Source organism: the organism of the source record quoted next, unplaced genomic scaffold (assembly GCF_019419815.1).
Source record: "Pyrus x bretschneideri cultivar Hongxiangsu unplaced genomic scaffold, Pyrus_bretschneideri_v1 Contig3, whole genome shotgun sequence".
Lineage (NCBI taxonomy): Eukaryota > Viridiplantae > Streptophyta > Magnoliopsida > Rosales > Rosaceae > Pyrus > Pyrus x bretschneideri.
Genome location: NW_025999612.1, coordinates 8,857,959 through 8,871,040, shown reverse-complemented (window position 1 = coordinate 8,871,040; position 13,082 = coordinate 8,857,959). Strand labels below are relative to the sequence as shown.

The 13,082-nt window shown below is 38.4% G+C and overlaps 4 protein-coding genes across 53 annotated transcripts in view; 3 read left to right on the top strand and 1 right to left on the bottom strand.

The window, feature by feature from the left end:
- LOC103926738 (myb-like protein X) overlaps positions 1-6,729 on the top strand; it is a 29,070-nt gene extending 22,341 nt beyond the window's left edge. For all 50 annotated transcript variants that reach the window (XM_048589698.1, XM_048589697.1, XM_048589693.1 and 47 more), the window contains 7 exons: positions 3,924-3,995; positions 4,079-4,570; positions 4,825-4,890; positions 5,381-5,461; positions 5,934-6,014; positions 6,176-6,337; positions 6,475-6,729. In XM_048589698.1, coding sequence (XP_048445655.1) covers positions 3,924-3,995; positions 4,079-4,570; positions 4,825-4,890; positions 5,381-5,461; positions 5,934-6,014; positions 6,176-6,337; positions 6,475-6,486 — 966 coding nt within the window. In that variant the 3' untranslated portion in view covers positions 6,487-6,729. The remainder of the gene's footprint in view (positions 1-3,923; positions 3,996-4,078; positions 4,571-4,824; positions 4,891-5,380; positions 5,462-5,933; positions 6,015-6,175; positions 6,338-6,474) is intronic.
- Positions 2,932-3,995, top strand: LOC125479774 (zinc finger CCCH domain-containing protein 43-like). The gene is made up of 2 exons (XM_048589701.1): positions 2,932-3,483; positions 3,856-3,995. The coding sequence occupies exons 1-2, from the start codon at positions 3,262-3,264 to the stop codon at positions 3,901-3,903; spliced, it is 270 nt and encodes an 89-aa protein (XP_048445658.1). The 5' UTR covers positions 2,932-3,261; the 3' UTR covers positions 3,904-3,995.
- An 819-nt stretch (positions 6,730-7,548) lies between the features above and the next one.
- Positions 7,549-9,558, bottom strand: LOC103926742. Its single transcript, XM_009335612.2, has 3 exons — positions 9,297-9,558; positions 8,162-8,386; positions 7,549-7,736 (listed from the first exon to the last, which is right to left on the bottom strand). The coding sequence occupies exons 1-3, from the start codon at positions 9,525-9,527 to the stop codon at positions 7,713-7,715; spliced, it is 480 nt and encodes a 159-aa protein (XP_009333887.2). The 5' UTR covers positions 9,528-9,558; the 3' UTR covers positions 7,549-7,712.
- A 2,111-nt stretch (positions 9,559-11,669) lies between these two features.
- LOC103926737 (60S ribosomal protein L26-1) lies at positions 11,670-12,345 on the top strand. Its single transcript, XM_009335557.3, has one exon. The coding sequence runs from the start codon at positions 11,720-11,722 to the stop codon at positions 12,158-12,160; it is 441 nt and encodes a 146-aa protein (XP_009333832.1). The 5' UTR covers positions 11,670-11,719; the 3' UTR covers positions 12,161-12,345.
- The last annotated feature ends 737 nt before the right edge of the window (positions 12,346-13,082 follow it).

The following is a 13,082-nucleotide window of genomic DNA, read 5'->3' as shown; positions in this document are numbered from 1 at the left end:
TACATAGAGATTATTTGATCCTCTCATCGCGATGAATAATTCGACGGGACAAAAAAATTTGATGATCCTCGATGACAATGAGCAAAACAAATGAGAGTGCACCAAGAAATTACGAGGTTTGACAAAAAAAAAAACTCGTGTATGTGCCTCCTCTTGAAGTGAATTTGTCAAACCTTCACAGTCGTTGTGAATGATTCTTCATATGGGGACGGGTTTAGAAGGGATAAGTTATGAGAGATGTTGGTATCCTACCATTTTGTTGGGGGGGGGGGGGGGTTGAAAATGATGTTTTCTTCACTCTACACTTCATCTTATACCTTTTAACTTGGAATCAACATGCTTGAATTTACTGTGTTATCAAATCAAATCCAATCTTAGGCACCAAGCGAGCTCTCAGACTTGGGGAGTGGGATGATCAGATTGATACAAGGTAAGCAAGGTTATTATCTATTCGAAGTTCTGGTTTTTACTGCAATTGCTTGGTTTTCATGTTTTACATCCTTAAGTTTTCTTTTACTTGGCATAGTTGGTTTCGCGTAATATCTTAACTCTCTCTGCTTTGAGTGACGATGGGACTTCTCATATGGTTATCTGAAAGCTAGTAGGTTAGCATGCACAACTGAACGTGATCAACTTATAGTCGATGTGGTTATCTTAAGCCTTTTATCCTGCAGCTGACTATAGAATGATGAGGGTCTTGAACGTGATCAACTTATAGCCGATGTGTTTTCATGACAGTAGTACGCTGTTACATTGAATTTTGAATTGTGAATGACATTTCTTTCCCTTCTTACCCTCCTATTCAAGTCTCTGCAATGTGCATGGTGGCCTATTAACAGTTTCAAGATGTTAATATAACGATCGAGCTTGTTGCAGCATTGCCCAGGACGACGTAGAGGGGAACCCTCTGTAGCTCTAGCTCTGGAGCTTGTTGCAGCATTGCCCACAATCCGCTGATGAATCTCATGGGATTCATTCCGAAACTAGAGAATGGAATGATTATCAGGTACTTTTGTCATCACGCCGGTATTATAGTCTTCGGATTATTTACCTCTCATGACGAATTACCATCTTTTAAGGGATAAGAGTCCGGATTTTTCGTGTTTTGACCTCTTTCTTTTCCTTCTCATGCCCTTTTTTATTCATGTTTTGGCTCATAAAACTAGTAATATGGTCCTCCATTAAGGACTTTAAATTTCCAATATTTTGAGCAAACTGTTGTCGGCATCAGTTGTAGTAACATGCTTACGTTTTCACTTCGGTACATCTAAACCTTTTAATTGGGTTCCCTAATAGTATCCTGTACCTCCACCATATGTTATGAACAACGCAGTGACTGAAATCAACTTCGACGGACAATATGCACAGCTGAAGCAAGTTGAAGAATTACCAGAACGACCTGGGCAACCGGTTTGCATCTACGAGGATCTCCCTTTAAGACCAGTAAGTTCACTCTTTTTCAAAATGTTCTTTTTATAGAGAATTCGTAACTATGGATTATGATCTCAGAAGTATTTTCACTTTGTGATACAAGTACCAAGGAAAGTACTTTGGTTTCCTATATGCAAGACTCGGTTTGATCACTTATTGTGCTTTGTTATTGCATGTCATCAATTACATAAGTTTTGATCCTAAATTTGTTTCCAATCCAGGGTCAGAACGTTTGCACACAGGCCACAGCAGTCGCTCTGGCGTTAGCTGTTCTGGGGCAACGTGCAGATTTGACCATCCGTCTTTGTCAGATTCCTTTCTGTGACTCGGAAACTGCAAATGGGGTACGAAGAACTGGAAGGAACTGATGGTACAAGTCAGCCGCAGCCCGTGCAATGAGCTATGCATGAAATGCTTGCCTAGAGCACAGGATTCGCATCACTGAGGTCATCTGGACATGTGTAATCTCTTTTTCCACCCGAATGACAAACTTTTTGGTTGTGAGAACTCAAGGGAAATGGAACGTGTAAATTATTTCTTATCTATGTCATTTTCCCGGAAGATACAGGTTTTCAATTTCGTCGTCATTGCCTATTCTCCGAGCATCTTCAAATGGCTTGGTTGTGGATCTCGCTCCATAAGTTCTGCTGGCATCTTCTGTTGTGTATCGAACTTGTTGCGGGGTTGCATGCATTGTGTATCTTGCATGTAACATTGATCAAACTTGCATGTAAAACACCAATGAAGAATGCATACCCATATTACAAATTAACATGCTTGTAGGTCACGGCACTGGAGGGGGACCTATGAAGGTGACGGTGATGGTGAATTCAGGTCATATAAGTCAATCTTTGACCCAAGTGAAGAGAAGGGATGGTGAACCCAGGTAAAATAAGTCAACCAATATCATATAAGTCAACTTTTGACTCAAAATAAAAACAAAAAATCTAGGATAATCAAAATGGGAGAGTAAGCAGTGTATTCAGTTGATATTTTGGGAAAATGATCCTCTTCAAATCCATTGTGTGAGGATCGGATCCCCATATCCTATTCATTATGTATTATACAATTAATTTTTGTCAGATATTATTTGTGTTTAATTTAAAATAATAAAAGTTAAATGATTTCTGATGCATGATACACGGCTGAGTAGGATCTTTACATAAAGATACATCCTTTTCTGATATTTTGAAACATTATGATTCCGTTGCATCGAAGTAAGAGGCACTGTACCCAGTCCATCTATTTCCGTGTCTACTTTTGCTAAAGCAGCTTTGGAATTGAAATGCAATCCAAATATGCCTCCGCTAGAAAAAGCAGACGGCTTTGAATTAATCAACCAACTTAAACTCAATTTCATCCATAAACGATAGCGTAGCTGCTGGTTGCAAGTTTACTGCAAACCCAGCAACCCCGTTTCAGCCACCGTCGCCACCGCCGCCACCAGCACAAAAACTACCAATGTTTCCGGCAGCGAGTTTCCTGCTTCAGGTGTCACTTTCAATGTGACCCGTAATTAATAGGCACTTTCGATCCGGACGGCTATCGGAACTCTATGAAAGCGTCGCCGTTCCCCTAAATCCCATTAACAACAACCGCATCGATGATCGAAGTGATGATCGAAGTGGTCGTCCACCGTCTATTCCGTCTCCTCTGCCATCAGATCTCAATCCTGAAATCCTTGATTGGATTCGGACACTTGACCCCGCCGAGCTCGAAAGGATCTACGCCATCCTCGATAAAATTCAGCAATTCGACCCCGCCGAGATTTTGGGGTTGAGTTTGAAGGAAAAGAATAAAAAAGAAGAAGAGAAGAGGAGAGAGACTGAAATGGAAAACGAGAAGGAGAGAGAGAATGAAAGCAGCGGCATTGGAGGAGAGAATCAGAATGGTGGTGAGGTGGAGAAGGAGGGTGTTGAGGAGAGTAGCACAAGGAATCAGTACCCATTGAGGCCGGAACCTGGAGACTGTTGGTGGTATCTGAAGACTGGCAATTGTAAGTTTGGATCGAATTGCAAGTTTAATCACCCTCGGAGAAGGAAAAACAAGCAGGTATATCACTTTGTCTTTCGCATTTAGCATTTGCATGTGCATGTTTATGGTTGAAAGATTGAGGATTTTCGTGTTTTCCCGGGCTCAGCTCTAATTGTTTCAGCTTAGAAAGACATGTATGCATGTGTTATAGTGTAAGAATGTGTTAATCGGTTAGTTTATTATGCTGCGATGATGATCTTTGTCAGCGGAATTGACTCGAAATGGCTGCAGATATCATATTTGTTAGAGATGATGTATTCTTTCACATGCATATTTGCGATGAAATTTGTACATGAAAAATCGGGACTTCGTATTAACAAAAAAAATGGGAACGTTGGACCTGCATTTAGCGTTTGAGACCTTAATGCATTTGGCCGTGTATGATTGCAGGAAATATTTGTGTTGTTGGTGCTCACTTTGTGTTTCTTGGTGTTTTGAACTTTTATCATACTTATTAGAAGAAGGTGTCTAAGGACAAGGCAAAGCAGAGGGAAGATTTGGCAGAGAAGCAAGACCAGACCGAAAGCAAGGTTATTATCTATCCAAAGTTCTGGTTTTTAACTTTCTATTGCAACTGCTTGGTTTTCATGCTTGCCGTTTTCTACTTTATAAGGTGTGTAACTGCATCGATGATCAAAGTGATCATCCGCTGTTTAGTCAGTCTCCTTTGCCATCCGATCTCAATCCTGAAATCCTTGAATGGATTCAGGGACCTGACCCCACTGAGCTCGATAGGACCTATGCCATCTTCGATAAATTTCAGCAATTCGACCCCGCCTTTGAGAATTGGAACTTCAATCCTGCCATCGTTGACGAGATTTGGGAGTTGAGTTTGAAGGAATGGGAGAAAAAAGAAGAAGAAGAGAAGGAGAGAGAGTCTGAAAAGGAAAATGAGATGGAGAGAGAGGGCAAAAGCAGCGGCATTAGAGGAGGGAATCAGAATGGTGGTGACGTGGAGAACGAGGTTGTTGCGGAGAGTAGCAGAAGGAATCAGTACCCATTGAGGCCGAAAGCTGGAGACTGTTTGTTGTATCTGAAGACTGGCAGTTGTAAGTTTGGATCGAATTGCAAGTTTAATCACCCTCGGGGAAGGAAAAACAAGCAGGTATATCACTCATCTTTCGCATTTAGCATTTACATATGTATGTTTATGGTTGAAATATTGAGTATTTTCATGTTTTCGCGGGCTTGGCTCCCATTGTTTCAGCCTAGAAATGCATGTATGCATGTATTATAGAGTAAAAAACTTTGACCTGCATTTAGTGTTTGACACATTAATGCATCTGGCCTTGTAATTGCAGGAAATATTTGTGGTGTTGGTGCTCACTTTGTGTTTCTTGGTGTTTTGAACTTTGTAAGGTGTGTAAGCACAAAGCAAAACAGAGGGTAGAGTTGGAAGAGAAGCAAGACCAGACCCAAAGCAAGGTTATTATCTGTCCGAAATTCTGGTTTTGACTGCAACTGCTTGGTTTTCATGTTTTACATCATTACGTTTGTTTTACTTTGCATATTTGGTTGCAAGTAGTATCATAACTTTTTTGTTTTTAGTATTTGCATATGTGTTTTTATGATTGAAAGATTGAGACTTTTCATGATTTCTCGGCCTCAGCTCTCATCGTGTATAGAATGTGTTCATCGGTTAGGTTATTGTGCCGCGATGATCTTTGTTAGCAGAATTGACTCGAAATGGAGGCACATATCATATTTGTTAGAGATGATGTTTTTCTTTCACATGCATCTTTGCGATGAAATTTGTACGTGAAAAATTGGGACTTTTGATTAACAAAAAAAAAAGGGAGACTTTGTGCCTGCATTTAGCGTTTGAAACATTAATGCATCTGGCCTTGTATGATTCCGGAAATATTTGTGTTATTGGTGCTCACATTGTGTTTCTTGGTGTTTTGAACTTTATCATATATATAAGAAGAAGGTGTCTAAGAACAAGGCAAAGCAGAAGGAAGAGTTGGCAGAGAAGCAAGACCGGACTGAAAGCAAGGTTACTATCTATCCGAAGTTCTTGTTTTCACTGCAACTGCTTGGTTTTCATGTTTTAGATCATTAAGTTTGTTTTACTTTGCGTATTTGGTTTCGCGTAATATCTTAACTCTTTCTGTTTTGAGTGACAATGGGGCTTCTCATACGGTTATCTGAAAGCTAGTAGGTTAGCATGCACAACTGAACGTGATCAACTCATAGGCAACATGGTTATCTTAAACCTTCTATCTCGTAGCTAACTATAGAACGTTGAGGGTCTTGAACATGATCAACTTATAGTTGATGTGTTTTCATGACAATTGTATGGTGTTACATTACAATCACATATTCCTTTTTATACAGGATTACAATTAATTTTTAAGTTGTGAATGGCATTTCTTTCCCTTTGTACCCTCTTATTCAAATCTGTGCAATGTGCATGGCAGCCTAGAAACAGTTTCATGATGTTAATATAACACTTGAGCTTGTTGCAGCATTGCCCAGGACGACGTAAAGGGGAACCCTCTGTAGCTCCAGCTCTGGAACTTAACTTTTTGGGCCTGCCAATTCGTCCGGTATAAACTCTCGGTTTGATCTGCAAAAATATGAGGAATGAATATCTATCTATTCATGGTGCTTAAGATTTGAGATTTTGTCTTTGCTATTTTCTTAGTCTGTTGGAGCTTACTATCAAGTGTCCATATGTTTGCTGAATAATTATTTTAACGTACTACAGGGGAAGAAAGATTGTTGGCACTATATGCGAAATGGCACTTGCAAGCATGAAAACAACTGCTTGTTTAATCACCCTGATCCTACACCTGCAGAAGAATCTCACCCACAATCCGCTTATGAATCTCATGGGATTCATTCCGAAACTACAGAATTCATCACTCCGGTATTATAGTCTTGGGTTTATTTACCTCTCATGATTTTGATGTATGAATTACCATTGTTTTAGGGATAATAGTCGGATGTTTTCGTGTTTTGACTTCTTTCTTTTCCTTCTCATGCCCTTTGAACATCTGGAAGTAGAGCTGGGACTGATGCTACAATTCCGCAACAGCCTGAGTTATAAGTTTTGCATGAAACGCCAGCTAGAGCAGTGAATCGTTTTGTTATTTTTAACTTGGAAATGTGTCAAACCTTGTCACCCGGCTGCCAGCGGTCTTTCGGATGTAAGAACTTAATTGAAGCCGGAAAATGTAAATTATTTCGTATTTGATGTGATTTGACTAGAAAATACAGGTTAAATTTGGGGAGTATACTCTCAACTTTGCTTTGTGGTTATGCTCACTTCCCAATAATCTTTGATTTGCTTGTTGGATAATCCTACCTACAGAAGTGATTGTGTTAACTATTGATCTCCAAACCAAACAAACCCCAACAATGGGGAAGAATTGCTGGATGAACTCAAAACATTTTGTTTTTTGAACCAAGTTAGTGTCTACATAGAGATTATTTGATCCTCTCATTGCGAAGAATAATTCGACGGGACAAAAAATTTTTGATGATCCTCGACGACAGTGAGCAAAACAAACGAGAGCGCATCAAGAATTTACGAGGTTTGACAAAAAAATACTTGTGTACGTGCCTCCTCCTGAAGTGAATTTGTCAAACCTTCTCATTTGGTGCGTGGAATTAGATTTCATAATTTGCTATTTTAAGATATGGTGAAGTAAGAAATGGAGATAGTTGTGAATGATTCTTCATCTGGGGACAGGATTAGAAGGGATAAGTTATAAGAGATGTTGGTATCCTGCCATTTTGTGGGGGGTTGAAAATGATATGTTTTCTTCACTCTGCACTTCATCTTCTACCTTTTAACTTGGACAAAACTTCTTTGTTTCTTCTATCCTTCAACATGCTTGAATTTACTGTGTTATATCCAATCTTAGGCACCAAGCGAGCTCTCGGACTTGGGGAGTGGGATGATCAGATTGATACAAGGTCCTGTAACAAGCAAGAATCAACTGCTGCAAACCTAAATAAAGTGACGTTCTTGTGCCCAATTATTTAACTGAGGACCGCACAACATATATATACAGGCATAGAAGTGCAAAAGAAGCCAAAATCAATAAAAGCAGAAGTGAAAAGAAAAAAAAGAAGGAACAAAAAGAACTTTTTTTATATATATGAGAGATTTGCTGTTCCACATATATTTCCCAGGCACAAGAAAAAAATTTCTTTAATTCGTTTGTAGTAACTCCTCCCAGTCCCACCCTAATATTTTTGCATCATCACCTCGCCCTCGTGAGCAGTTGTTGATTCGTTTAACCACAGCAAAACCATTTATTCTGCAAATATTCAGTTAGAAGATTAGTAACAAAGCTATGAGAAGATTTGTGACCTATTTAGAAGTGCTTTCAAAATAACTAAAAACACTTTTAGATCACTAAAAGCGCTTTCTAACCATATACTTGGAGGAAAAAAATTACAGAAAGCACCTGCCATGTGCTTCTTTTATGGAAGCGCCGTTTGAAAATGCTAATCTAGAAAACACTTATACTTATCATAACTTTTTTGAGAGAAGCTCGTGAAAATTTTCATTAACAACACGCGCTTCATGAAGTAAGTTTAACATTTCCTGCCAAAGGTTATTAGAAGCGTTGTTGCTTGTCTAAAAGCGATTTTAGCCTTCTTAAGGCACTCCAAACAGCCCATATATACGGACACAACGCAAACATCAAATTTCATGAGCAACTTCTATAGTGTTTGTTACCTTTGGGGGAGGATACTTAGGATAATGCTCATTGACAGTGTTGTATCCAGCACCATTTCTTCGTGTGCTGCCGTCATTTTTTCGTGGGGTGACGATCTTCACTTGAGCCGCACTGGTCTTCTTGTCATCTCTGGCCTTGTTGAATATAACAGTAAATCCTTCAGCTGAAGCTGGGTTGTTTACATCCCATTCCCCGAATTTCGGCAACGGTCGACCTTTATCCTGCTGAAATATTGTAAAAACAAGCTCCGATTAGTATCTGCAGATACACTAAACTGGCTAGGTCATCAATCGTCTTGATCCTACTCGGTCTGTAACACCGAAGACTTAATGAAATCAAACCAAATTATATTTCCACACATCTGCCTCCATTTTTCACGTCCTTGTTCATCTAACCTTCACCTTACCTCCACATCAATCTTCTGCGTTTCTTACACAGCGACATGTATGTGTGTCGTTAAGCAACTGCATCGGGACTTAGAATTTACTTTTTAATAAACTTAAGCAAAAGAATCATGCATGACACTATATTGTGCTCTCTAACCATTGTAATGAAAACAAGAAAAGAATTTCACATTAAGATGGGTAACAATTTGATTGATTAGGGGCAATGAATTTGCAAACTCCGTCTGTGTAAGTTTAGCTTATACTGCCGATCCCAAGCCCGAATAAAGGAGGAGGGTGAGGGGGTTAGGTAGTCGACAGCCGGCACTCTGTTATTATGTCGAATCCCTATGAGAGGCAATGAATTTGCACCAAAAAGGAAAAACGAAAAGAAGGGCTCGAAGGAAGATCCTCCATGCATACGTATCTTTCCAGAAATGCATGATAAGTTTCCATGCTAGGAATGATGGGAAAACAATTGTCTCTAGGTCATTAGAATTGAAAACCTTGAATTCCTAACAAAACTAAAATCTAGAGCATTGCACAACCTAATAAAATTCAATCTTTCTTTGATATTTTCTGTCCTAATAAACCGTCACGAATTCACATAACAAAAAAGAAAAGAACAGAATTTTAATTGGTCAACGTACGGAAATTATATCGCCATCTATAACCCGAAATTTATACATGTTTGTACAGAAAAATGAGGGAAAATAATGAAAAAAAGCGGAGAAATGGAGAAAATGTTTACCGAAGCCATGATGGAGGAAGGCAGGATCTGCCCGACCTGATGGTTTGGAGGAGGAAGTTTTACAGGAAAAGATAATAGAAAGGGGAATGGTGCAGACAGACTTGAGAGAGAGAGAGAGATCGAGAGCGAGAGAGAGAGAGAGAGAGAGAGAGAGAGGGGGGGGAGATCGAAAGAGAGAGAAACGTGCGATTTGTTAGGCAATTTTAGGAAACAAAATGAAGAGCTAGCCATTTTGTTAATCCTGTTAAACCGTTTTTGTTTTCTATAATCATAGATAATGAGTGTCTCACATATATATATATATATATATATATATTGAACCATTTAATGGTTAACTACGTATTATATGACTTTCTTATCATAAATATATACAAATGATATCGGAGAAAAAAAAAGTCGAATCCAGGATCTCAAATGTAACCACGGACCAGCCACCCCAAATTAAAGAAAGAGATGTAAGAAATTAAAGAGGGGTACATAAATACTGTTCCCTGCATATTTTGAGCCTGATCTGATTAAATTTATGGGAGGAAGATGGAACTAATAAAGGGACTGAGAATTCAATAATTAAATTTTAATTCGACCAACTTTGAAAAACTTACGAGAAAAATAAATCTGGAAAAATTATGAGCTCTAGTAAAAAATGAACATCATGGCTAAAATATTGGTTGCAGGCACGAACTATTCGGATTTAAAATTTAGATAGATTAATAAATTATGAGCTCTGGTAAAAAATGATCTTCATGGCTAAATCAGTATTGGTAGAATGTGGGCTGTATGTGAAATGTAAGGTGTATGTTGAGAATGTGGGGTGAGAGGGGGTATTGTGGAGAAGTATGTGAGGTGTGTTAAGATAATTTTTAGTTGAAAAAAGAAAATGCGGGGTGTATTAAGTATGTGAGGTTTATTCAACAATATGTGGAGTGTTAATATAATATCTTTAAAATTATGAGTTCAAAGTGGATAGATTGAAAGTTGATATGAAGCTATCATTTACAACTATCATTCACACATCTAACTTCTAAACGATCCTTAGTCGATCTATTCACTTTGGACTCATAAGTCTTCCTCATTGCAAGCATCAGTGGCGGAGCCAAAAGGGAGGCATCGGCTGCCACTGACCCCCAATAACTTCAAATGTCTCCCCTTTGAATTTTTATATAACCCCTATAATAGCTAAGGCAAACAAAATAGATAGACCATTTATTAATATTTTTTAATTAAAACATACCAAAACAACCTTTCCAAAATAGAGAGAGGTTTGTCAGTGATCAATATCGTAAATAATTCACATCATATGGAAAATCAATGGTTGTATACAATGAAAAATGAATGGTTTATTGATTACTTAGCCATATTCAATAAAAATGTATTTGATTCTATTGATAATGATGTTATGATATGACATTCTAAAATATGAGAACACGTAGTTACCAATTATAAATGAAACGAAAGTATATTATTTTTCGGAAGCTTCTTGTTCGTGACCCCATTAAGGTAAATTCCTGGCTACGCCACTAGCAAGCATAACTAATTATTGAAAGTGGCGAATTTGTGTATGGTACTTTTAAGGGTATATTAGTATTTTTTTATAAACTTTTGGTTATATATATATATATATATATTTTTTTTTTTTTAAAAGAAGACGATATCATTAACTTTTGGTTATAATTAGCATAACCATAAAAATGTGGCTATAATTCTATATGGGGCCAAATTTTGATTATTTTTCTAAATTTTCCAATCTTTTTCCTAATGGACTTTAATATCATTTCAAAAATTGCTAATAACCTTTCATCGTATGGCTTCCAAATCACTATGTGAACTTGAAAGATTTTTCAGTGTGTTAGGAATACAGTCCAATACTTCAAGTGTGAAAATACAATTGGTTAGAAACTTGAAAAATTAAATTTCTAAACAATTGTATTATGACATATGTTATACCAGACTATGTTATCGGCATACTAAAAAATCTCACGTGAACTCGAGATGATTAAATTGATAAATATCATTTCTTTTCCAATCCACTTAATCATCCAAGCCATAATATTTCAAAATCCGACATACATGTCCTCAAAGGAATCCTTTTGTGTTCGGATTTTTCAGCCGTTAGATTAAGAGATGTTCGTATCAATCAATTTTTTTTTAATAAATGATATTATCTACATTAAGAGGGTATAAAAGTGAATTAAGTCTCATAATAAAATAGTAATAATGTAGTTCAAATTCTTATTTGACGAGAGTCGTATCTCTATCACTGTTTGGGCCCAAAGCAAGGTACATAAAAAAATTTCCGCATCCGAAAGCGAGCCTGCAATTCAAACGCTTCCCTATATAAACCCAAACTTAAAAGACCAGCCAGAATCTCAAACCCTAGCCGAAAACCCTAGGAGCAGAGCAGGAGCGAGCTAAAACAAGCAAAAATGAAGTATAATCCCCGCGTCACCAGCTCCCGCCGGAAGAACCGCAAGGCTCACTTCACGGCGCCGTCTAGCGTGCGCCGCGTGCTGATGAGTGCGCCTCTCTCCACCGACCTCCGCTCCAAGTACAACGTCCGATCGATGCCGGTGCGCAAGGACGACGAGGTCCAGGTCGTGCGTGGGACCTATAAGGGCCGCGAGGGCAAGGTCGTGCAGGTGTACCGCCGCAAGTGGGTCATCCACATCGAGCGGATCACCCGGGAGAAGGTGAACGGGTCCACCGTCAATGTTGGCATCAACCCCTCCAAGGTCGTCATCACCAAGCTCCGCCTCGACAAGGACCGCAAGTCTCTGCTCGACCGCAAGGCCAAGGGCCGAGCCGCCGCTGACAAGGACAAGGGCACCAAGTTCACCGCAGAGGATATCATGCAGAACGTCGATTGATTTCGATCGATTTCATTTGGGTTCGTGTTTTTGTTATTGAAATGAAATTAGCGACTGTCAAGTTAAGCACTTTAATTTTGATTATGCTTTAATGGATTTGGCGTTTAATCTGATCTTCGATTTGAGACATGAACGGATTTGTGCTGTTTTTGATAAGATATATTATATTTTGAAGTTCTTGGCAATATTTTTTCACTATATTTTGGTTGTGTATTGCAGTATAATTCATTTTATTACCGAAAGATTTGAAGTTTATTTCGAAATGAATGGGTTGTTGATTACTTTCACTATATTTTCTCTGAATCTGGAAGTAATATCGGTCCTGTTAATCGCATTTGGATTACATTTTCTGGAGTATTGCTTGTTTGGCCTTTTCTTCTCGTATTGGTGATTTGTTTTAGTTTGTTGTATTTCTAGGGAGATTTGAGGATTACGTATGGGTTTAACAGGGTGATTGTCTGCTTGGCTTGTTGTGATTTATATGAGAAGAGCTGAATTTGCATCCTAGTATAGCCCCTTCGAATTCGTTTCGGAGTTTTTTTAGGTGCATTTGTTCTTCCACATTATGATTGAGAACTTGTTTTGGAATTTCTGTTTGCTGAACTAAATGTACTGAGTGTCGTGGTTTGAAATTGTGAAGTTCTCGTACTGATCATTGACTGATTTGTATCGTTCGTTGTCAATTTAGTGATATTGAACTGTGATACGTGTGGCTTTCATTCTTCATATATACACCGCCTTATAACTGTTATAAGGCTAGTAGCTTTGGTTTGTGGCCATAGATTTTTCTTGAATGTATGTTCTTTGTGCTGTATCCTTTAGGTCGTGTTTGGTTCTATGGATCGTATATATTTGAACTTTGCTTCTGTTTGAATCCCACTACCGATAGCGGTGAATGATGTGTTTTCTTGCAAGTCTCATG